The sequence below is a fragment of the Rattus rattus genome, chromosome 10 (genome assembly GCF_011064425.1).
Source record: "Rattus rattus isolate New Zealand chromosome 10, Rrattus_CSIRO_v1, whole genome shotgun sequence".
NCBI lineage: Eukaryota > Metazoa > Chordata > Mammalia > Rodentia > Muridae > Rattus > Rattus rattus.
In genome coordinates, this window is record NC_046163.1 from 64,245,366 (window position 1) to 64,271,745 (window position 26,380).

General features: G+C 43.0%; 1 protein-coding gene across 1 annotated transcript in view; it reads right to left on the bottom strand.

Annotated features, from left to right (window-relative positions):
• Lyplal1 (lysophospholipase like 1) overlaps window positions 1-10,817 on the bottom strand; it is a 31,676-nt gene extending 20,859 nt beyond the window's left edge. Inside the window, exons 1-2 of the mRNA XM_032915553.1 lie at window positions 10,693-10,817; window positions 7,329-7,428 (exon numbers count right to left, since the gene is read on the bottom strand). Coding sequence (XP_032771444.1) covers window positions 7,329-7,428; window positions 10,693-10,786 — 194 coding nt within the window. The 5' untranslated portion in view covers window positions 10,787-10,817. The remainder of the gene's footprint in view (window positions 1-7,328; window positions 7,429-10,692) is intronic.
• Window positions 10,818-26,380: the final 15,563 nt, after the last annotated feature.

The following is a 26,380-nucleotide window of genomic DNA, read 5'->3' on the forward strand; positions in this document are numbered from 1 at the left end:
TTGGTTTCTGAGAAAATAGATTCAATTTGATTTTTGCTCATTTCCTCACCTCTGCTCTTACAAGACTTTCTCCATGGTAGCAAATGATCTTAGCCAATCGGAACTACACCCTCAGTACTTTCCCATATATACTAAGACATAACCTTTCAACACCACTCTTCTCCTGAGCACTATGGCCTTTATCCCTCTGGACAGTCCTCCCTGTGCACCTTCTCAGTAGTGAACGCTGATCTTCCACAATTCCATCTGAGTCATTGGGCATTTTGGTCCCTGCCAGCCCGACCAGCCCCCTTCCCTATGTATCAAATAATTACATAAATAAATGTTGTTTATGCTCACAGATAAAGCTATTTGACAATTGAATTGCTCTTTCTCCCCATAATGTAGATTCCAGACTCCATGGACAGGGGACTGTCCATGTATACATTAACATGTATAGTTAATATAGATGTATGTTTTTCATTTAGAGGGACTAGAATCATGCAACAGAAACCAAGAATCACATTGCTACATTGGAAGGTATAATGTTTACCTAAGTACTTGTTTCAAAGTTGCTTCCATAAAGGTGGTAAAAATCCACCATTCTACAAGGAAAACCAGCATTTATGCAAACTGGTACCAGTGTTAACAAGATACTAACAAGCTCTCACTTGAGTGTGTCCACTAACTTATAAAATAACCTTCATGGATTTAACAAAGAAAACTGTGCTTAGTTTTAAAGGAGAAGTCCAAATGCTTTTGACTTGGCAATCACCGCCTCTGGGATCACAAGGGGCGGGGCACTCCCTTTCCTAATTGCACCCCAACTCCCACCCACAAACCCATTCAGACAGCAGAGTGCTCCCATCCAACGGTGCTGGCTAACCTTGCCTATGCTAAATCATCATATCAATGGAAACAATGACTGATACCATTCATTCTTTTTTCCTAGCAGGATTTAAAGTTTTTCTCATTAATTCAGAAGAGCACTTCTATATTATTGGCAAAGACTTGCCTTCTGTTTCAAGAGATTTTTTTTTTCCTAAATGTATTTTTCGCATTTAAAGTATCCTTTAAATTATTTTATAATTAAATTGGAATATGACTACATCGTTATAAAGTATTCTTTTTATCAGATAAAAGAATTCACACTTGACAGAATTAGAAAGGTCTTCATTAAAAAGTTCATGTTCTGGTTTCCCTGATTTAAATGCTTTTTCCAAGCACACAGGTCTTCACACAGAAATAGTCTTATCTAAAACAGTCTTATCTTGATAATCTTGTGTTTCTATTTTTCACTTTTCAAAAGTTAGGGAAACCTTTTCACATGTGATATGACTCAAACTCAAATTCATTTTATCCAATATGGACAGGTAACTGTGTAGAGAGAGAGGGAGGGGGGATGGGGATGACGGAAGGAAGCAGGCACCATTCTTAGACAAGTGGAACCTTATACCTAAGGTACACTCTATATACAGGGAATGAACTACTTGTTTAATCTGCTAGGGAAGTACAAATTCTGTACTAAGCTTAGGAAAGTCTATAAAAGCATCTCTCAAATAAATTCCAGCATCCCGTGACACCGCAAGGGCAGACTCCTCTGCTGATCTATGCATTTGTCCGTGGGTGCTTCCTGTCCCCTCTTCTTACCACCATCAACACTGGACTTACATTAGGCAGTCATTCTTTATTTAGTCAAGAAGTCATTCAAAACACTTAGGAAGTTTAAAATATCCATAGATAACTCTTTAAATGTCTCTGGAGATTTTTAGTTAATCTACGCTATTATCCGAGGTTAATGTTTTAAGAGAAAAGCTATGGCGGAGCGCAGGCTTCTGTAGACCGAGGCCTTGGGCTTCTCCTGGCTGTTCTCTATCCAGGTCCTCACTTTCTGTGGGAGAAACAGAAGCGCACAGCTCTGCTCTCACCCCACTAAGTCACCTGACCCCCGAAGCTGCTCCGCTCCGCTCAGGAGACCGCTCAGGTACAGTGAAGGCAGAAGGCATCCAGGCCTTCCTCCTCCCAGCCCACTGCACAGGAAAGCAAGGGTTCTGTTCTCAGTCACTGTCACACACGGGGAAGCGCCCGGTTCATTGAGACTGAAGTCACAGTGAAGCCCAATTCTAGAGCTGGTACCCAGCCCTCACTCTGGAGTTCCAGTCCGACTGTTGACCTCTAGAGTTCCGTCGACTTCTCTCTCCATTCCCTGCTACTTCCCTCACTGTTTGTCTGTCTGTCTAAGCACTTAAATAAGGATGATATCATAGGCTAAACTGTGAATCATTCTGGGAACTCGGCCATTAATGGGAAAAAATGATACTCGCTAACTCTGTCCCCTTTGACAATGCTTTATTTGACTAATCTAGGTAGATGCTCCACTGGGTAGAGCCCCGTGTAAATTCCCATACACTCGTCTGTATGGCTTCGGGTCTCTCATTTCTCTAAGAAAAAAATTAAAACTTTCTGTTTAAATGGGATCGTTAAGATAATTTAATGAGATGAAGAAGACTTTAGAACTCTTTTTGCTAAGAAAACAATCGAGCGTACATAAATCTCCAAGGATGTTAGAATAACCTTTAAATAAAGCATAAAAGATTGTTTTTTAAACAGCTAAAAGACTTGGCACATGTGTTATATTCATTCACTTTCTTCCTCAAATAAATCACTTTATTAGCTGGTATAAAAACAGTTCAGACATTACCACAATAAACAAATATGTTCGGCAAAGAACATCTGTGTGGCTCCTAAACCAATCAATCAGTCAGCCCGTCACACTGGTGAAGCATTGGACTAGAATACATGTCAAAAGCTTTTATTTTTTTTTTTAAATAAAAAGGCACTCAATTGTATACCCACTTCTGTTTTAATCTGTCTTCCCCTAAAGTTGAAAGAGCAAAAAGATTATCTGCATCCTTTAGGATAGCAATCTGGCTCTGGTCTCTCTTTGTCCCCATTTCGGAATTCCCCCAGCATGCTCTAGGCTTGAGTGCCATTGGACCAGCTCGTCAGTGACTCGGGAGCATTACATCAGTGTCCTTGCCCAGCCAGGAGCTCCCCATCATTCCCTGTGCTGACTCTAGGCTCCAGTCAGATGACGTCATCAGACAGCCTCTCCCGGCCAGGCACTCCCCATCATTCTGTGTGCTGAGCTCCCACTGACTATTCAGGTATCAACTGAAAAGTCAGCTTCTAAAGAGATCCTTTGACTCTAAGTATCTAAATCTACTGTAGAGTATGCGTTTACTGAAAATGACACGCACTCATTTTTAGGTGGGAAAATGAACAATCCACATGTAGAGGCACATGCAAGTCTGACGGGTTTTAGGATTATTTTCAAATTATCAACAGAATTTATATCATAAAAATTATAAATGGACTATAAAACATTGTTATTTTTTTAATGGAAGTTCTGTTATTAAATCCAAACTAAGAAAGCCTGTGATTGTAAACACAGTTAAAATTATGCCATGGAGTAAAAATATTTATTGGGTACTTCCAATTAAAGAGTCCAAATCACCATAATGAAAAATACTATTCTAGTTTTCCATTTTAATTAATACAACAAACTATTGTGGACTTGCATTTAATATACTCCTGCCTACCAATTTATAGCTAAGGGAAAGGAGCACTTACGAACAAAAGTGTGACTAATGATTTAATGAAAACACAAGGATAAGCCATTAGAGGCTATGCTGGACAGCATAACAAACAACTATTCCCCTCTTAGGTTCTCGGTGGCACTTATGACTATGAAAAATAAAATTATACCCTTGTTTGCCGGCGTTCTGAACATATGTAATGAAAGACATGAGAACCATAAAAGGGAAGGGAAACGGGGGACCTTGTAATTGGAAGTTCTAAAGTTCTGTTAAAGTGGTAAATATTTACTCTAAGATGGGGAAAAGTCTGTGGTTTGTATTCCGCCTTACTACAATCAGGGAACAAGATGATTAAATTGAAATATTAAAATGTTTAAATAGTGCAAAAAATGAGAAAAATTGAACATAGGAGAAAAGACAACTGATTTGTAGTCAAGCCTATAAAGTCAATGTTACATTAAATATAAATGGCTAAACAAATCATTTAAAAGACAGAAACTGTTAAATAGATTGAAGATATAAACAAAGCCCAATGGCACGTTGCCTACAACAAACACATTCTAAATACAACTGATAGACAAGCTAGAGATAAAAAGACTGGAAGTTTTCCATGAACACTAATCAAAGTAGCAAAGTGACAGAAAATAGAAAGTAAGTGTAGGGAAGCTGCTGTGCAGTATACAATCGTTATACAAATTACGCTTTGGGTCGTTATGAGAAGAGTGATCGTTTTGTAAGAAAAAGGTGATTATTAAAGTCCTTTGCTCATGACTCCCGGAACCACTTAAAAATAATTATCGACCATATATAAAATGTACGTTAATACTATCAGCCACCTTACACTATCCCGGTATTTTTAAATGCTGTAAATAACAGCATCAATGAAGAGTCACCATGGTAAAATTTATGAAAAAAATTCTCGCCATAAAGTCCTGGCGAGAAGCCAAAGACTGGGATTATATAGGATATTTTATCTGATAGCAGTGAAATGAAATTAGAAATCAGCAACCGTAAGACAACTGAAACAACCCTCAATGCATGAAATTACCAACAGACACCTAATAGCTTCCTGGTTAAGTGTCTGGGAAATTTTTTTTGGGGGGTGGGGGGTCAAGTTAGAACAGTAACCACACAAGCCCTTACCACAGTCACTGACATTTGCTGAGAGGCAAAGGCCTACACTCTTCCTTTGCATCCAGGCTGCCTTCTGTGTTAGCTCTACAACTGTTACCTTCCTTACTCTCCGAGGATTATCTATCTACTCTGGGAACAAGCTTCCAGGCTCCTACAGAGCCCGAGACTACAAACAGTGGGCTGGGGAGATGTGTCCCAAAGGCCTGTGGATCTGAGTGCAGGAGTGTTGGCCCTTGTCTGTACACCCAGAGCTGGGAGTTGGGAAGAGGTCAGAGAGGGGCTGCTAGGGTCTAGAGCTTGCTGGCCTCGAAAGCAGTTTAGTCAAATGGCTGAGCTCCTGGTTTGGTGAGAGACTGAAAAGAAAAGGTAGAGAGCCTTTAGCCTCTGGCCTCCAGGTACACACACGTCAAATATGCACACGCACTTCAACATGCACACACACACATCAACATGCACACACATTCAGCAATATAAAACGAACTCCAAAGGGTAAAGCCCAGTGGAGGTGTCCCAGTGCAGAGACTGCAGGAAAGCCCCAGCCACGACCAGCATCAGCTGTTGGCTGTGTGACTAGGCCCTCAAATGAGGGATCCAGTCCCCAACTGACAAGTCAGGAGCCCCACCCAACCTTCAAGCTTTTGCAGGAGAAGCCCCAAGAACAACAGAATGCGATTGAGTCACCACTGTCGTGTCCTCTCTGAATTCCTAAACCACGAAATTTGTGACCTTAATAAAAGTGTTGCCTGGGGGTAATTTGTTACACAAGAATTACACAGGGAACACGAAGGTGATAGAAAACCTTCCAACAAAAATAAAACAGAAAAAATAAAACATTGTGAGATTTGGCTAGAGTCGTGATAAAATTACTGCTCTGATATAAATGGGAGGAAAAAAGAAAATGGGCAGACATAAATGAGACAGAAAATGAAAAGTAAGAGAAAATGGTGCTGGGTAAGATGGAGACCACCGGCCATTCCAGCACTCAGGACACAGAGATGGGTTCCAGGCTAGCCTGGGCTACATGAGACTCTTGTCCAAACTAGAACCAATCAGAGAAAAGAACCAAGCCTAAACTGGCTCTAAAAAAGATTCATGAACTGGTAACCCTGGCAAGTTAAAACATACACACACAGACACACACACACACACACACACATACACACACAACTACTACTACTACTAATAATAATAATAATAATAACAATAACAACAACATCAAATATTACTATGAGAACTGAAATGAAATACATGAGCAGAAATTTAAACATTAAAAATAAGTATCTTGAAGTCAGTGACAAATTCCAGCAGATACAAATCACTGACTTGAAAATACATAGAAAATCTGAAAACGTGGATTCCAAAGAAAACAAATTCATTGCCAATAACTCACCCTAGAGGACCTGAGATGCAGGTGAGCTCTCTAAGTTCTATCAAACATTCAAAGAAGAGGGACACAGGCCTCTAAAGACCGGGACGGATGAACTTTCCGGACATTTGAAGAGGCAGCACAAGCACCACCGGCAGCCACGAGCACATGACAATACGGAGCATAAAATACTACTGGTTTAAAATTTGAAGAGCAGGGATACAGAATTCATGTTACAACCGGTAATGCGTGAGAGCCAAGGGATGAAAACCATTAAATTCTTAGCAAGAGATGCAAACAAACAGATAAGTTCTTAGAATCATGTCCCTAATGTCTTTCTTATTATTTAATCACTCATGTTTATGATTAGCCTAAAACGGTCCTTCCAGTGTCCACAGAAATGTCAGCATTCCCTTTTAACGCCCTGGAAACTAACGACAAACGAGCTCTTCTGGAACTTGAGGTGCCAGGGTTGGGAAATACCCAGGGGGGGCCCACCCTTTCAGAGGAGAAGGGGAGAAGGGATGGGAAGGGACTCTGTGAGGAGGTGACTGGGAGGGGACAGCATTTGGGATGTGAATGAATGAGTGAGTGAATGAATGAAACAACAGAAGAAACAACAGAAGCAAAAAAACAAGACTAGACTATGAGACATCAGACTTGGTTGCATGACACGAGACAATATTTGGTTATGCAAGAAATAAATTTGTAAATAAGGCCATGTGGACGCTTATTTGATATTTATAAAAAGCAGTTCGTTGCCTCAAAACTCTTTCACTCCTGTCTTTATAATTTCCATTAAATGCACCTGCAGGCATCCTTGCCTCAAGTCTATCCCGGTTCACTGATTCAAAGAACCTGGGTACTTAGTTAACAGCCTTTGAAATTTGGAAACAATGTTACAAAGTTCCTTTCCAGGAATGGGAACCCAGGTCAGAAAGACTATCTTGGCCCAGGTTATTAAGTTTTGGGGTGTGTGAGGTGGGGACGGGTGTCTGAGAGATGAGCTTTACGCAGACTCATGGGAAGCAGGGTCAGTCAGTTATTCCCAGAGAGCAGGGGCCGGCCACCTGGGAAAGCTTGGCCAAAGAGGCCAAGATCAAAGTAAAGCCTGCATTTTTACAGGTGGGAGGTGAGGCCCCTAATTTAAAATCTCAAATACGGAGTCAAAGGTAAAAACATCTAGCTGGCACACTGATATATTTCATTCCATGGAGTTATACCTCGAGGTCAAATTGAGCGTAGCGTACCTGGAGGGAGCCGTTGGATAAATAATCTTTATGTGCTGGAATGTTAGGTCTTGGTTTAGTACCTGCTTGATCCACTGTCTCAGTCCTTGGCCAGAGTCACCTGACAAAATTAGAAAACCCACCGTCAGATAAACATCTTCACAGAACAGCGAATTTGAAGGTACTGGACATCTCAGGTCACTGGAGGGCTGGGACAGAGAACCCAAAGAATCCCCACAAGCCAAGGAGAGCTGCTCTTACAGAGGAATGAGTTGACTAAGCTCACAATCTTCATTACTACACATCTGGAGGCCATGTTTATCAGTTAGAAGGCGCTCCTCATGCTGAGTTTCATTCCTCCTTGTTGACAGTAGACATAATAACTTCTTATAAAGCGGAATTGCTTTGAGCTGTTGTTTGACACTCTTCGTTTCTCATCTTACCCTTAAAAGAATCCCAATGTGACTTACACCGCTGTAGCCGGCATGATCTAATACAATTTTCCTAGTGAAAACAAGTCTTCAAGAGGGTGGGTAAGGCATTCACTGTACTTCAAATTTAAATGTGAAGGAATCGGATTTTTAACTGGGCCAGACATACGTACATAACCTAATATCACGAGTCTATATTACTCAAGGCCGGAAAGGAAAGACTGTAAGAATTAATGTATGCTTATCTGCATGAAGACAGGGAAAGAATCTAAGTGCGCCTTACGTATCACTCAGAGGAGAGTGGATGAAGGGAGGTGGAGAAGGTAGTGGTTACCGGATGAGGCTTCCACTTCCTGGGGTTTAAGTTCAGCAAGATCCGACTGAGCCCTCTCATAAACACAATATAAGGAGAGAAAGCGACCAAGACACGCACAGAATGACCTTTATCAGCCTTAAGGATCAGTGTGGGGCACAGACATCCACTTAGGAAATCACAAGTATGAAGGAAATAATGGAGCTAAGGAACGCATGTGGGAGGCTGAAGCCAGCAAAGAGACGACCATTCACATCCGTCACCATAAAAGGCACCGTTTCCCCCCACAGTTTGGAAGTAGAAAAAGGTTCAAGTACACGTGGTGCAAAACAACATTCATCTGTCCACTCACAAAGTTTTCTTTCTTAAAAACTCGTACGCATTCTACACGAGTAGGAAATTCTCAAGAAAAAAATTAAAATGACAAAAAAAAAGTTTGTAACCTTATTCCAAAACTGTGGTAAATCTGGGTAATTAGTTCGTTTATATTTGGATAACCTAGAAGCCAAATACTTCCTATTCCTGTAACCTGGACACAAGCTCAAGGCCATTGTAAAATTGTTACCCCCTAATCTGGAGGGCCAAGGCCTTATTCCAGAGTGCTCTCTGACGCTGTAATGAAGCACAGAACCACACCAACTTGAGAGAAAAGGGTTTAAGTTACTCTCCTAGGTAAGAGTCCAGGACCGAGGGAGGCCGGAAGTTAAGTAGGAGCAGAGGCAGCGACCACAGAGCACAGCTGACACTGGCTTGTCCCTGTGGCTCATGCTCAACCAGTTTTATACAACCCAGAACCTTATGCCTAGGGGAGGCAATGGTGGCAGTGGGCTGGAGCCTCCTAGTCAGTCAAGACCATTCACCACAGACATAGCCCCAGGCCAATCTGAACTGGGCAACTTCTCAATTGAGACTCTCTTTTCTCAGGTGACTCCTGGTTCCAGGTGACAATAAAAATTAACAGAACAGGCCAACTCCTAAAAATCCTTTTTTATACATCAGCGGAGATCCAGTTATATAAGAGTGATATACCTGAACATCTGGAAGAATTATTTAGATGAATTTTCTTCCTAATGTACAAAAGCAAGTTTTATAGACACACACACACAAAGTATAAAATTCAGAATGGATGACTTTGATTTCAGACATGCATTATAGGTTATAAAAATGTCAGGAAGCAGTAAGTAAAGTGGTCCTGAGGGGGAAAAAGAACAAATTCTAGTTCTTTCTAAAGACACCAAATTAATTACGGGAAGGAATTACAATGTGGGACTTTTGGATGCTCATCACTGAACGCTCTCGGGTCCTGAATCAGTAGTCAGCTAGCTATAAAGGTGTAAGTCACCAGCCAAGTCTTCCCCGCTACACAACTTTTATTACTCTATTTCTAAAATGATACATCCTAGTTGAGGGTTTCCCTCCCCTTCCCACCCAGAATATTAATTCCTAGTCGGACATTTGGGTTTAAATCCAGCCACACAACCAAACAGCAAGTAAGCATTTCTAGTCCCGTTCTTTCAAAATGAAGAGAACGTCTCACAGTGTCGCTGGGAAGACTCCCCAATCCCTTCGTGTTCTAGTCGCCATTCCCTTTAAGCCTACATGTGCCTCAGTTCAAATACGGTGTTCCTGAAAAGCTCTGACAGGCCCTTCATTCGCAAACACCTTACGAATATCCAAGTCCATCTTTTCCTTACTATTCACTTGGCAGTAGCTTCTGCATCATCTTGTGATTTCCTATCCACTGCTGACTCAAACTAATTGAATTGTTTTTGTTTTTAAATTTAGGTAGGCCCCTTGAGGACACCGACTGGATCTCATTTCTTTAAAAACAAGTTTTTCCCCCTTTCCTGGGAACTTACCCTGGCCAACCAAGCACTGTGAATGCAAGGATTAGGACAGGAATTCTTTTTTTTTTTTTTTTTTTTTTTCCTCTAAGGGTGCTCCCTAAATGAAGCCGACTTTTTACTTACCTCGGAGATTTCATGAGAGGGCAAAAGGGGGGAAACCAGGGAGGAGGACCATCAAGGATAGGTGGGAGGCGTATGGAAAACCCCGCTGGTGGTGCCAAGCATAAAGGACACAGTGTAAATATGATCCAAGTTCACCGTGAGAGTCAACCTTTTCTATGACTCAGGGAAGGCAGACAACAGCTTAGGACTGTGTGTGTGTGTGTTGGGGTGTGTATGTCAGATCACTGGTGATCCACCCTGAAAACAGTGGTTAATCCATGTATCCATGTGCCTAGAGACTTACACCGATAAGGTGGTGTGCCTGAACCTGAACCTGGGGGTGGGGTAAGGACAGCCGGGAAGGCTATGCTGTGGGTGGAGAGGTCAAGGACACCAAGGAAAGTGAACACCCTCGGGGAGGTGGCACAGGGAAAGAGAACACCGGCGCGCAGGTAGCACATGGAAAGAGGACACGGTCGGGGAGGTGGCGTAGGGAAAGGGAACACCCTCGCGAAGGTGGCACACGGAAAGAGAACACCCGCGCGCAGGTAGCACATGGAAAGAGGACTCCCTCGGAGAAGTGGCAGCCTCCTCCCGACCCGGGGCGCTGGCACTAGGGACCTAGGGGACCAAGAAGAGGGTGCTTCCCCAGCTGTAGCGAACGGGGCGGAGACCACGAGACTGTAATGCACCTGAGCCATGCAGGAAGATCAGCGAAGCACTGTGTCTCCCGGCTGGGGACACCACACAACGCCGAAGGTGCACAGCGCTGGGTAATGCAGCCATGGCGGAAGAGCGAGAGCAAGGCGCACGGCCACGCCCCTAGCGTCACGGGGCCGCGCACGCAGGCGAGCTGCGCCAGCATGGGTGTGCGCATGCGCTTCGGAAGGCGTTCGGCCCCTTTATCAGGCCAGGAGTGAGCTGCCCTGTGTTCTGCTGTGAGATGCATTCCATAGGTCAGATTCCTCCATTGTAATAACTGAGAATAAACTTCTGCCCCGAGAATTCGCAGCAGGTTTTAAACTGCAGTTCTAAAGCTCAGGATCACCCCGTTTGGGGAATATTACTGCATTTAAATTTTTACAGATATAACCATATTTTATATAACCATCCACTTTGGGGCTTGCACCAGATGTTCGTAACTTTTTGCACACAGGGTGAGCCAGCCATATAATAATTTTTTGTGTGTGTGTCTTTATTTTTCTTTTTTCTTTTTTCCTAATAGTTAACAGACAGATCTAATTGAATGAGCTAGGACTTCACATTCCTTGGCATGGCTGTTAGCAATAATGTGGGTAATGATTGGTGGGAATGAGTACAAGGTGGAGATGGTTGTGCGTGGCTGATGGGAGCAGGAAGTAACGTGAAAATAAGTATGGGATCAAATGACCCACAACTTCAATTTCTGGATGATCCCCTCCCTAAAGAGATCAAATCAGGCACCTAGAGAGAGGCTCCTACATCACTGTCCGCCCCGGTATTCATAGTCCGCAAAGGATAAAAGCAACCTCCGTGCCCATCTACATAAGGATGAACAGGATACATGGTATATGTGTACCATTAAGTACTGGTTGGTCACTGCTAAAAAGGATAGAATTCCAATTTGTGTACAAAATAGCCTGGCTTTGAAAATACTGTTGGTTAAAGGAGCTAGATAGAAAAGGAGAAATTAACTGACTCTGTCCATTTGTCTTATTAGAGTGGACAAATTTATGAAAGACAGGCAGTAAATGAAGGCTTTCCTTGCCAGGGTTGACCACAGTGGCGTGGGGGGTGGAGGGGTTTGCAAAGCTTCTGTTTAAGGTATTGACATCTTTCAGGAAATGGACAGTGGTGATAGTTACCTGAATTGTTGAGTTATTTAATGCCACAAAACTTTACCTTTAAAAATGGCTACGACCGTCAATTTTATTGTAACTCTTCACTAAAAGTCTAATTATAGGCAAAAGAATGAAATTATCTCTTGCATAAACATTAAAAACAAAATTTAATAATAGGACTGCAGCCCCAGCGAGTAGTTCTCTTTTTTTTCCATGCAAAATTGGACAAAGCAACCCTGGAGAGAGTTTATCGGACTAAACTACATAGTACTATCTAGCATCTTTAAGCAATTACAAATTACATCTTATATTTTAAGATATTTGCCTGCTCCTGAGTAACGAGCCTGCTTACTAGCAATCCCCAGTTGCTAGGATACACTTGATGCTCTCACGATTCTGTACTGTACCCCACCAGTGCTGTTGTGGGGATGCCCTATATGCCATTATTGCTCTTAATCAGCTAATTACAAAGAACCTGAGTCGGTTCTCTTTATACCACAGATCTGCTACTGGGAGTAGGAGAGTGAAGTCTTTTGAGTTCAGAACAGGGCCAGCTCTGCTCTGAGAGCTGGGTGGAAGAGAACTGCTGTCTCTAGGCCTGCACTCCTTTCAACAGTTCCAGAGAGGCAGGCAAGAAGAGCAGTCTGGTACACCTCACACTCCATTCACTCCTGCAGAGCCTTTCTGTGACCTACCTTGTAACAGACAAATAGTCAACCAAGAACAGAACAGTTTGGTAGCCGCCATCATCATCATCATCATCATCTTCTTCTTCTTCTTCTTCTTCTTCTTCTTCTTCTTCTTCTTCTTCTTCTTCTTCTTCTTCTTCTTCTTCTTCTCCTTCCTCCCTCCTCCTCCTCCTCTTCCTCTTCCTCCTCCTCCTCCTCCTCCTCTCCCTCCTCCTCCTTGTCCTCTTCCTCTTCCTCTTCCTCCTCCTTCCTCCTCTTCCTCCTCCTCCTCCTCCTCCTCTCCTCTTCTTCCTCCTCCTCCTCCTTCCTCCTCCTCCTCTTCCTCTCCTCCTCCTCTTCCTTCTCCTCTTCCTCTTCCTCCTCCTCTTCCTCTTCCTCCTCTTCCTCCTCCTTCTTCTTCCTGTTACTAAGTAGGCCTGTGTACCTAGTCCTTACGAGGTGCTGAACCATGACATAGGTAAATTCCCACAACTGAACTGTGGCTACTGACGCATGACAACTTAGCTCACTGGATAAGGAACTTGTCCCAAGATAATCCAGAGTCGTTGTTAGACCCTGGGCTAACATGTGTGCTCCACCAGGACCCCTGTTCTTAATCCTTACCCACACTCTCCCACTGGCCCACAGAAGTAAGCCAGAAAATACCCTAATTGTCTTCCTTAGTTTTAATGGTCAATTTGAAACAATGTAGTGAGTCACCTGGAAAGAAGGAAACTCAATTGAGGAATTGCTTAAATATCTTTGGCCTGTCAGCATGCCGGTGGGAGATTTTCTTCATTGCTAATTGACGTCAGAGGACCCAGGCCACTGCGTGTCACCGTTCCCTGGGAAGGTGATGCTGGGCTATGTAAGGAAGCTGGCCACACATGATCCCAGAAGCCGACCAGGACACAGCATACCCTCCTGGTTTCTGCTTCCATTACAGCTTGCATTCCTGCCCCTGGCTTCCTTGAGGATGAACTATGACCTTGAAGTGAAGTCCTTGCTTCGGACTTGCTTTTGGTCAGAGTGCGTCCTCACAGCCACAGGGAGCAAAGGAGAACACAAGCCATTATTATTTTTTTTTTAAGCATTTCTTTAGTTCTCCTCGGATGTCTTGGTGCTAGTTGCTGCTCTTTCTCCAAGTGAATGACTATCAGTCACAACAGGTAGGTAATAGGGACTGGATTCCTACCTGCAGGCTAAGGGTTGGCTCCTTGCCTGCAACTTGACCCTTCCTGGAGTCCCAGTCACTGTTAGACTGAGCCAGATTCTTCTGAACCTAATCACTGTTCTCTTTCGTCTTTCCGAGACTTGAATGGCGAGCTACGGTTGCTGTCCCTTTTATCTATAGTTACAGAACAAACAGAAGGGTTTCTATTCCTGTATTTAGAGATGCCATCTGGTAGGCACACTGTTGGGGCTGTGTTTCTTTCAGGTCATGTCAGACTTTGAGACGGAATTAGGTTTCAGGCTGTCGTCTGACTGCTTCTTTCACCACAGATCTTTTGCTCTGTTGCATTGGTGGTGGGAAAATCTCTGGAGGGTTTTCGCTGCTACATTCTTTCCTCTCTTCCTACATCTTCTTGTCTCTTTGTTGCTGCTGATACACTTTTAACCAATCTGTTCATACCCCGTATGATAACAGCAGCAAGACCCAAACAGCCAGCATAGAGCACACAACTAAAGCAAAGAAAAGGAGCTGGGCATTGTGGCACTCACCTTAGTCCCCCCACTGGGGAGACACAGCAGGCAGATCTCTGAGATCCAGGAGCTACCCGCTGGTAGTGGTGGGAGATACAAGGTCAGGGTTTAATTTCCTATGCTGTGTTTAGGAATTCTTTAAGGTGAACATGTTATCTTTACAGAGCATGGGAAGGTCTGGCCCTTGGAGTGCAGCATCTGATGTTTTAGATGGTGGCAGTTACATGAACTTCAGTCAATCACACCTTTACTCATTTATGAGCCTGAATTTGCCTTTTCTGTGGGTTGGTGTTTTTAATTAATTACTCATTAATTTTACTTGTTATCACTGAGTGCATGTATGTGAATAACATTGTTGGTGGTGGTCATAGGACAACTTTGTGGAGTCAACAGGCTCCTAACTTGCTAACTTGGTTGTTATTTATCTACTGCTGCATTTTGCAAAAACACAAATATATATAATAAATACACATTTCTCAGGAGGCCCCAGATACAGGTGACTTAATACATTTATAAATTGGCAAAGCAAATTCCCTTATCCATCTAAGAGGGAAACTAGGAAAATCTTAAAGGTCCTGATCCTTATCAAATAATAAAGCATTTTCAACCTTTAATGTAATCCTGGGCTTCATTCTAGGGGGTTTAAGCTTTAGAGTTTAGGCCTTCTAGATGCAGGTGTGTGGACTTCCCTTCCTGACAACTGTGGCACTCTCTGGAGGTCCCTTTCTCTTTCAATTACCCAGGGCATCATAAGCTGGACTGGGAAGCATTGGTAAAGGAGTGTTTCTGGTTTTTCCTGCTTGGTTATTAACAGAGTGATCAATGCTGAAGCAATGCCCAGACTCTTGGGGAGGATTGGAAATGGAATGTTTATTCTCATGTTAATTGTTCTCTCAGAGTCTTTCTGCCTCAGTCTGCAAACCTAGCCCTAGTCTTAAAAGCTTCTAGCCTCTGTACAATCTAATCTAGGTCTTGAAGGTTTTCAGTCCCTGAGACTTACTGCTGAATAAGCTCACCCTTCTAGTTCTTTCTGAGCTCTAGCCTCTCTCTCTCTCTCTCTCTCCCCCTCCCTCCCTCTCTCTCTCCCTTTCTCTCTCCTCTCCTTCCTTTCTTTTCTGCCTGCATTACTTTCTTAAGTACCTGCCCTTTCCTCTCTCTTCTCACGAGAATGGGGTATATTTTATTCTGTCGAATCTTTCTCTGATTCGTCACTTTGTCTACCCCTCAATTAGACATCACATTCAAACATGGCTGCTTCCTTCTGCCAACTAACTTTACCTTCATTGTTTGGGATTAAAGGTGTGTACTAAGGGTGTGTCTGTGTTCCAGCCAGAGGGATTAAAGGTATTGCTAAGGGCTGAGCCACACAACTAAAAACAGATTTTTCTAGTAAATAACACAATCTTGGGGTTCACAATGCGATCAAATATCCTGAAACAGAGGACAGTGGACATTCCCAATCAGTGCCCTTAGCTCAATCAGTGTATAACCTGGGCTCTTCACCTTGCCCCATGCCTCTTCTCTACCCATTTGGTCACTTCTAGATTCCTGAGTTACTCCTCTAAGTCCACCTACCTTCCCAGCAACCTCTGCATCTACTGTACTGTCCTACATAGTTGAGGATTATTATTCCAGCCCTAATGACAGCTCTTAGTGGAACAGTCAAATCCAGAGGCAGACTCAGCAGAAATTACTAATCAGGCCCTGTCCCCTTGAGGGAAGGAATCTCATCCTACAAATCACTGAAGCTGTAGCATCCCAGAAGTTAAATATAAGAGAGAAAAACAGAAGACGTATCACTGTCAGTACAGGTTGGGCTCCCACACTTTGCCTGATTTGTTTATTAATTGTGTAAGTCCATGAATATTGTAATGCTGTGATGGGAATAACGATTTCCGGTCCCTCACAGGGATGACAGCTGTGTGCCATTAGACAGTCTACTGTGTCTCACTGGACATGTTCTCCAGCTGCACAGTAAGGGAGCCAGGCTTGACAACCTCTCCAATTCAGTGATTTCAGGACTGTGAAAAACTCACACGTTCAGCCGTCTCCATCGCGTTCCCATGGCGATGTCTACAAGTTTAAAAGAAGAGAGTAGAATGATGGCTGATCTGAAAGTATCTTTGCTGTTCATTTTATTCTAGCATGGACTACTTTCAGAGAGGTGGTGTGTGTGTGTGTGTGTGTGTGTTGTGTGAGTGTGTACACCATTGACCCCTAGACAACAGTCAATGTGAGGATATGACAGTGGGTTTCCTGTATGTACAGCTATGAGCTCATAACTGTATCTTCAGACAATAAAGAAGCTTTGGAAGCTATTGCTGACTCTCATTGTGAAAGCAAATCAATACCGTTCCTCTTTTAAATGATTTGCTTTCTTGCAAAGTGGTGTAATGTCAGTCTTTAAAGCAAGTAGATATTCTTGGGCCAGTGAGATGGCTAAGTGGGTAATGGTGCTTGCTGTCAAGACAACTAATTTATGTTTGATTCCTGGAACCCACATGGTGACCAAAAAAAAAAAGTCTGCCACAAGATTTCCTAGGTGTAACCCCTGGTATGCAGTATCTATACCCACACAGACAATTATTAATTAATTAATTAATGTGATAAAATATATTTTTAAAAACAAGCAAGTAGTCTTTGGGTAGATTGAAAATAAATGTAAGGCAATATGTCTAAAAGAATTCAAGGGAGGGTCTTTGAGAAATATGTATATATTCATATTTATATACATAGTAACCAAAGGCTGGAAGGAAACCAGAAGCTCACAGATGAACAGAGGAGAATAAGAGTGAGATGTTATTTAGCTTTAAAAAGGAAGTGAGTCGGGGATGGGGATTTAGCTAAGTGGTAGAGCGCTTGCCTAGCAAGCACAAGGCCCTGGGTTTAGTCTCCAGCTCCGGAAAAAAGAAAAAAAAAAAAAAAAGGAAGTGAGTCTTGTCACATGCTCTAATGGGGACAGATTTATAAAGTCATTCACTAGAGGACAGTTTATACTGTGTGACTTTTTCTCTCGGGTATCGGAAGTAATAAAATTCATAGAACACACAGAGCCTCACAAGTCCAAGCACAGAATGGAGAGGCTATGAAGTCACTCTCGTGGGAAAGCCTTCTTTTTTAAGAAAACATAAGTGTCTCCAATGTCCAACCTTTTAAGACTCACAAGTTATGGTATAACATGAATTTTATTCATGTACTTCTTAACTTTCCTACACACACATGGGACTTTTTTTGTCTTGCTATTGCTAGTGTCCAATTTATATGAAAAGATTTGTACAGGATTACATTTTTAAAATATGCCTTTGCAGTGCCTCTGCTGCCAGGAACCGATGCCAGTTTTCCAAATGTTCTTTAGGAACGGCCCTGCTGATCTTCCCTGTTATGTCTGCAGCCCTGTCTCCTGTCTTCTTGCTACATTGTACACCAACCATGGGCCAGATACAATGCCCTGCCTCCAGCTTTCTGCTTCGCTCCATCTTGCTCCGCCAGCTCGCTAGCTCGCCAGCTCCTCTGTTTCCCTGGCTGGCTTGAAACTTGCTCTGCACACCAGGCTGATCTTGAACTCACGGAGCTCCTCCCACCTCTGCCTCCTGTGCTGGAATTGAGGGTGTGTACTGCCACCCCCAGCCTTGTCCATTTTCTTTATGGTCTGCATTCTGTGCCTGCCTCCGTCCTCTTTTGTTTGTTTACCAACATGTAGCTCCCTGAGAGCATCATGGGATAGGCAGTACACAAGCAGCTGCTGCAGCCTCTGAGCCTTACTGCTTCAGGATGAAACGTAAAAAAGAAAAAAAGAATAAGAAATGCACCGCTCGATAGGTTTATTTTTGGATTTTTACCAAATTAATTTTTACCCAATATAGTGTTTTTATTAAGTATTTGGGAATCTTATACAATGCACCCTGATAGAAAATCTGAACACCAGCTTTTGGAACCTGAAGTAGCAAGCTCAACTGTTTGTTTCAGCTTGTATCAGTGATGGTTTTAAAAAAAGAAACAAATGAGATCCTACCCTCTCCTCCTCTCCGCCTCCCCTCCACCTTTCTCCCCTCCCCTCCCCTGTCCTGTTCTCTCTTCTCCCCTTCTCTTAGCTCCTCCTCAACTCTTTCCCTCCCTCCATCCTTCCCCTCTCTACCCCCTTCCCTCTCTCTTACCTCTCTCCTCTACCTTCTTCTCTCTCCTCCCAGTTTTCTTTCCTCTTTTGTTTCCTCCTCTCTCCTTCCCTTCTCCCTTCCCCTTCTTCCTCTTTTTGTCTTTCATTTTCTGTGTGTTTCTATGTGTATATGTATCTCTGTGTGTGTCTGCGTGTGTCTGTATGTGCCTCACTCTCTCTGTCTCTCTGTGTGTATCTCTCTATATATCTGTGTCTCTGAGTGTATGTCTATGTGTCTCACTCTGTGTGTCTCACTCCGTGTGTCTCTGTGTGTGTCTTTGTGTGTGTCTGTGTGTATGTGTCCTTGTGTATATCTGCGTGTGTCTGTGTGTGTCTGTGTGCGCCTCACTCTCTCTGTGTCTCTCTGTGTGTCTCTGTGTATGTATCTGTGTGTGTCTATGTGTCTCATGGTTTCATGTCTTCCTAGGAAGAAATGCCATCCCTGAACTACCCTAATATTTCCTGCTTTTAATAATAGGTCAAGAAGGTCATTAAAAAGTAATTTCATTTTCATGAGCATGCAGAATTTAGTTTTCTTAATGGTAAGTATGAGCTGCATCCATGTTTTATCATAGCTGAAAATAATTTCAGTTTATTTTGACTATATTATATAAAGAACACTCAAAGAACTGTCCATCAATTAGCAGAGACAATAAGATATAAACTTGCTGTATAGACCAGGTTGGGCTTAAACTCAAAGAGCTCCACCTGCCTTTGCCTCTGTCTAGATCAATGGTTTTCAACCTTCTTAATGCTGTGACCCTTTAATACAGTTTCTCGTATTGTGGTGATCTCCCCATCATAAAATTATTTTCATTGCTAGTTTATATCAATAACTTTGCTACTCCCTGAATCATAATGTAAATATCTGTATTTTCCTATGGTTTTAGGTGCCCCCAGTAAAAGGGTTGATAGACCCCCCAAAGGGGTCATGAGCCACATGTTGACACAGTATTTAAAATACGAAATACAAAAATCATTAAAGGATAAATTATAATTAGTTTTTGTTCATTTATTTGTTTTTTCTCTATTCAAAATAAAGTGTTACTGTGCATTTGATAGGTTTAAAGCTGGCTTTCCCTGTTGGAAGGTACCTTACTTGCATAGCTCACATGGGAGTTTCACATCATATAGGTGAAGTTGAGCATTGGAACAATGCTGGTGATCATTGAAATAATCATATATGTGAATAATTGCCTCGCTGCTCTTGTTGGAGACTAGTTCTGCCAATTGCATGGCTAACATCTGAAGGTCGCATGAGGTAATAACTACCAGCAATCTGAGGCATTCAGACAAGCTAATAGGAGAGGAGAGGGTAAATTCCATGCCTCCTCTTAAACTCTCAGACTTAAGGTCTCATCATTGCCTTTAAGTCATTCATTGGGCCATTGAAAAGACTGAAAGGTTGATAATATTGTGATAATTTGGTACAGGGAGTGGCAGTATGAGCAGGTGTGGCCCTGTTGGAGTAGGTGTGTCACTTTGGGTGTGGGCTTTAAGGCCCTGATCCTAGTTGTGTGGAAGCCTGTCTTCTGCTAACAGCCTTCAGATGAAGATGTAGAACTCTCAGCTCTGCCTGCACCACACCTACCTGGATGCTGCCACGCTCTCCCTTTGAGGATTAACGGACTGAACCTCTGAACCCATAAGCCAACCCCAATTAAATGTTGTCCTTTTAAGACTTGCATTGGTCACGGTGTCTGTTCACCACAGTAAAACCCTAACTAACAACTATGTTCATCATCACCAAGCAAACCTGCAGAGGACTTCAATGAAGTCTCACCAAGGGCAAGGTTTCCAGGTTGGCCCTGGATGCAAACTCAGATACATCTTTCATTCCTGCAGCCAGTGCTTTGCGATAGAGCACATTTGTTTCTCAGGAATGTCATTTGAGAGACTTGTGCATTTCTGAACATAGAAGTAAAACAATACTGTGATAGAAAAAAGGCCAGCTAGTCTCTGATCAACCAACAGCCACTGTCTGAGCTGTGCTCTGCAGATCTCTCTGGCATCTCTGATATCATCTATCAGAGGTGTCTCTCTGGGGATTTCTCTAAGACAGAGTTTGCTAAGGATGGTATGTTCTCAGTCTGTCCTTATGGTCCTGCGGTATTTCAAAGATGACTGAGTGAAAGAAGAAAGTGAGATAGAAAATGCCTAGCCGTTTTCTATCCCAATACCAAGGAGGCAGGAGCTTCATGATGTAAATACTGGGGAAACCAATATAGAGGTGCATCAACAATTTAAAATAGAACTGCTTGGGTTAGCCAAATGGCTCATGGGTAAAGGTCCTTGCCACCAACTCGGTGACCTGAATTTAATTCCAGGAGCCACATGGCAGCAGAAGAGAACTGATTCCTACCTGTTGTTCTATGACCACCACACCCAAGTCATAGCCTGTAGTCCACTGCACACAGGCACATAACTGTATAGGTACACACATAGGCTCTGTACGGGTATAAACATAGGCATATACCCTAATAAATAAATTAACATTAAGTAAAAAACAACTGTGTGATCAAACTGTACAATTGCTGAATATATATATCCCAAGGAATCAAAGTTTGTACATAAACACCTGTATGCCCATGTTTGCCCCAACAACCAAATTGTAGCATCAGGATAGGTGTCCAAGAATAGACATAGGCATGTGTACACATTTGGCAATATGTACACAACAAGATACGGAGACGCAAAGAGGAATTAAATCATGTGGTTTCTAGGAAAATGGATAGAGCTAGAGTCCATCCTGTCAAGTGAAATAAAATAAATTCAGAGAGACAAGTGTCATGTGTTTTCTTGTATAGAGAATGTCTGAAAAAATGGCATAACCATTGAAGGAGGCGATTAGGAAAGAAAGGGGACCAGGGGCATGGGAAAGGAAGGCGGAGGGGGATAGGATTTGGCCTGAGTTTATTTTATGCATGGGTAGGACCAATCTGGTGAGAACTAGCATTTACTACATGTATTACCATGTGTGTGTGTGTGTGTGTGTGTGTGTGTGTGTGTGTGTGTGTGTAAGTAAGAACAAAACCCAGTTTTTCTTCTTTTAATTGGTAGTCTCTCTTGAAGGTGAATAGACGGTCAGAGATTGTGAGGGTCGTGTCAGTTATTTTTGAATCTGAAGAAAGGCTTATAGTCTGTTTCTTTGGCCTTTGCCTCCAAGGACACTATTGGTTTTAATTATTGTTTTTCTTTTTGTTTGTTTGTTGTTTTTCTTTTTAACCTATGGTTAGCTAAATCCCTTCCTCACAGATGTCCTTGCATTGCCCATTGGGAAATGTCGAGGTCCCTGTCTTACACACCTGTCCCTCCAGTTCTGCCTCCACTCCCTGGCCATTCTTGGCCAAACCCCCTAACAATTGCCTTAGCAGCCCTCTCATGCCATGGTTTGAGGAAGGAGCTCTTTTCCCATCTCTTTCTGGTCTTGCTGTTTACGGCTGGGCCCCACAAGCTCTCTAAGGTCAGTGGAATTGTATAGCTATGAATGTCACCTGATTTCAAATTCGAGAAAAATCACCATTGTAGTGCTTCAACATTGGCACTTGCACAATGTAACCAGAAATGCAAAATTTGTCTCTGTGGGAAGCCTTGTTCCCAGTTGAGCTTAAAACCCTGATGACCCTGAAGGGATGGTAGGCACTTTGCCTGGTTCCCAGGCACCAGGCTCCTGTCACTAGCCGCAGCTCCCATAGATTTGTGGCCTTCAGTCACATAAGTCCCAAGCCCCTCCACAGGTAGAGGACATGACCTGTGGTCATGTAGGCTTAAGACAGATCTCCATTTTAATGAAGTATCTAAAGTCCTGGAGGACTTAACCAATAAACTCTCCTTCCCAGACACTCCTCCCTGCAAAAGGCATTTAATCTCAGGCCCACCCTGAGAAGTGGGGTACGGTTTTACTCATCCACTCTCCACCATGACAATAAATGCCTTAAAACTATGGACTGCCTCCTTTCATCGGGATCCACAGTGGAGAGCACTGAGAAAGCCTCTGCCTACAGAGTCATCTAGTCTCCCATAGAAGGCCTCTGAGTGCTCCCAGCCACGACTGCCAAGTTCAAGCCTGAGCTCAAGCCAACCACTGACAAGCCAAGAACTCATCCCATGGAAGCCAGAGCTTCCTCTCTTTTCCCACTTGGCCCCAGGCTAGATCCACTCCATTCCTAGCTCTTCTGCATCATTCAATGGTGCCTGGGCATTCAAGAGCCTGGGAACCAGACTTCCCCGGGCTCCTTGCATGCCTAGGGACCCCTGAGTCTGCTCCAGCTGTCCCGTGCCTTGGGCTGTGCTTCCCCACCCCTAGATGATGTCCCGAGCTTCACTATAGCCTGACACCTGCCCAGTGATGGAGTGGGGTAAGCATGGTCAAAATTTCACTTGTCCTGCATCCCTGAATGGCCAAACCCTGTGGTGGAGTGGATGTGGGACCCAAAACTTCTATAACTGGCATCCAAAGTGGGGCCTAGGTACAGGATGGAGGGGCCTGCTCTGCCGTGCTGAGGCTGTGTGTTCTAGCAGACAGGTCTCCTTGTTTTTCTCGTTTGTTTTTTCTTGATTGGTATATCCTAAATGTAGAGCAGAAGGAGATGAAAGATCAACTTCGAAGAAGAGCTCAAAGGAAGAAGCATAGAGGCTTGATACCAGGGCCAGAGGGAGTGAGGGGCAGTACCCACAGTTGTGTTCTGTCTTTGTTTTTAGCCCCCAGCGGCAGCAGCCCCCTGGCCAGTGCAAGAGGGTCAAGGTGGATCTGGCTTTTCGGCCTGCAGGGAATGCTGGGTTGGGTTGCTCCCTGTCAGGCAGGGTAAGCAGAGAGTTCAGTGCAGCTGTCCTGTTAACTGTGTAGAAGCCCTTGTTGTGGGCCTGGGGGAGGGACAGAGAGTGAAGGCTAGTGGCCATGATAGTAGAGTGAGTTAAGTCCAACATGAGATTTGGAAAGTGAAGCTAAGAGTCAAAGGGGTAAGGGAATCTGGCCAGGGGCATGGGGGAGGATGAGGAGAGAGAGAGAGAGAGAGAGAGAGAGAGAGAGAGAGAGAGAGAGAGAGAGAGAGAGAGAGAGAGATCAGAGGAAGGACTAGGTCTTTTGGACTAGGTCAGGAGTTACAGTATGGAGTTCCGTTGTGGGTCTCTGTGGTCACCAGCTGGGGATATGCTTCAGCTGCATTTCTGGGTTTGTCCACATTGGTAGCACTAGTCGTAGGGTTTATTTACAATCTTCCTAAATGTGAATATCCCAAGTGTTAAAACATATTAACTCATTAACCATTCCTTCCGGCAGAAAGTTGGGATCTGGTATTAGTGTTCTTGAGATGTCATGAAAGCCTAGTAAAGTGGCTTTCCTGTTGTCTCTCGTTTGTTCTGTGTTCCCACTGCAGAACTAACCTTATCATTACCTGAAGATTGGTTAAACTTAAATCAAGTTGGATAAGCTGTTAGTAGAATGAGCTGCTTCCCAATTATGTCCTGTGTTGTACATTAAGCTATAATTGAAAAGTATGCACTCTTGAAGGACTTCTATTGATTTTAAGTCTTTCTTCATAGTGCGGAGAAAGCTAAGGGAGAATCACTATTCATTGGAGACCAGGCTATGAGAAGATGGTTCCATGGATGTCCCCACCCATCTACGTGCATATGAGCAACACCAATCTGACTCAAGGAGAGTGTGAAGTTGGGAGGATGCTGGGGTTAGTGGTACTAGGAGGAGATGGAGGAGGGTAATGGTGGATGTATATGATAAAATGTATGAAATAAGATGATGGATAAAAATGCTATAAATGGGAAAAGAAAAAGAAACTTCATGATGAGAAAAGGGCAGGATCTGTATTATCTGCTTAATAGTTGGAAATTGTTACAGACACCAAAGTCATTATGTTTACCATTTCTAGGACACTTTATGCAACATTAAAATAGAGCAGTGAAAATAGATTTGTCCCTGAGAGGCCTCCACCGTGTGCAGGACTTGCATCTGTATTTGTGGAGAAAGTTGTCCAGCAATGCGTGTTATTAAATTAAAGAGAGATAACAGGAGAGACAGTGTCACACAGTTCATGTCCCTGCCGTCTTCAGTTGCACACTCAGATTCCTCTAGGAACTCAACAATGGCCGCTGTGCAGAGACTTCTTATCATTTGTTGTACTCAAACCTACGGTAATTAATTAATTAATTCCAGTATGGAACAGGAATCCTCACAGGATTTGGACTACCCAAATGCCCTCTATGCAAATGCTGGTCATACCTTTCCAATTTTCGACTAAACATCCCTGTAATAAGTAATGCTATGGTACAATGAGTACTTGGTGATGCCTCATTTGAATCTGTTGAAAACTTTATTCAGTCAATGAACATAGACTCTCCACTCTTCTGATGATTTGTGTTAAGCATTGTTGGTGAGAGACCGTTATGGAGTTTGTATTCAACAAGGAGACAAGTGGTGAGAAAAGCAGTGTGGTGGGAATAATAAGTACTAAAGGAGGGGACAGGGCAAGTCTTAGAGGTTCTAGGAGCATACTTTGTTTATAGCCATGGAGAAGGGTGTGATGCAGTAAACACCACAGAGTTCAGAGTCAGTAGTGCTGCAGTAGAAGTTCTCAGACAGTGGAGTTTCAGAGAGCAGGGCTGTCCACATCCCCTCTTTCCACTAAAGCTTGGTGTTTCTCTATGTCACATCGATGTGCCTAGCAACTCTGTTGTCTCTCTTTGCCTCTTTTCCTTATTCTGGCTCTGTCTCATTTTATCCCAGGCCCAAGAATAAAGCAATTCCATCTCTAATTAACTGGTGAGATCTTGCTATGATATATTGGGATTGTCCTCTTGGATTTATTAAGCATGTGTGGCTTAATTGTCCACTTGTCCTAGATGTGAGATGACTGGATGCTCACTGGTTGACTCGTGAGGGACTGAATGTGTCGAGTGTTCATCAGTTAGGAAACATAGCAGCCAAATTAAACAGCGGGTACTGAATGTACAACTTCATGTCAGTTAAGGAGTGTTCTGAGGATAGCTATTTGAGTGTTGAGAAGCTGAACTCAATGTTCCTTGGAAGTCTCAAGCCCTGTACTTGGGTGCCAATATTTAGATAATTAGAGAGAGATCAGTCACTGTGTGGAAGGGACAGTCCTAGTTCTCCATGAATAAATAGAACATTGTGTAGCGTTTCCAATAACTTTCCTAGAAAAGACCCCTTTGAGGTTAAAAACAGCAATGGAAAAGTGATTCCATCTTATAAAGGCCTTACCACTTCTGCCTATGTATACTACTCGTTCACAAAATGAAAGAAATCCCATACCACAGCTCTCTGTGCCTCGTTTAAGTCTGCTACTCTGGAGCCCCCCCTCACAGTATTTGCATCCCGATGTTTGTAGGCATGGGATAGGTTGAAAGACCAGTTTGCCAGTTTCTGAGATGCTGTGAGGCAGAACTTTCACTTTTCAGCACTGATTAGCTCAGCTCCCCAGCTGTGCAGCACCACACCCTGGGGTGATACTGAGAGGGAGCACCCAGACACGTTAATATTGGCTTAAATGTGTGGCTTTTATTTGGGAATTTTTTAAATTACATTGTGATGTTGTGACTTCGCCATTATAGCCTGAATAACACGAACAGTAACTTAACTGGCATGTTATGTTTGGCTCCTTTAAAGAAATGTTAACAGTAAAGAGAGGAGAGGTGAACTGAAGCAGGAAGTGAATTAGCCAATTATCTAATGAGTGAGTTCACTGACTCGGATTCCTGAATATATCAATGAAAAAAAATATGTTCAAAGTTGTAAGCCAACAGATAAAAATGCAACAGAGTCAAACTCCATTGACCTTTTAACACACTTATCCCTGTAATCAATTGATTCAGAACTCCATGTCAGTTTTCAAACAGGAAAAGCAAGTTCAAAAGGATAAAACTAGGGTGACATCACAGACGTTTGACCTGTCCAGAAAGAAAGTGGATAAACAGTTACCATGGTGTGAGACCTTTCAATAACTGATGACAAGTTCACAAATTTAAGATGAAAATCGAATCCTTGGTTTCTTCTTTGTTTTTA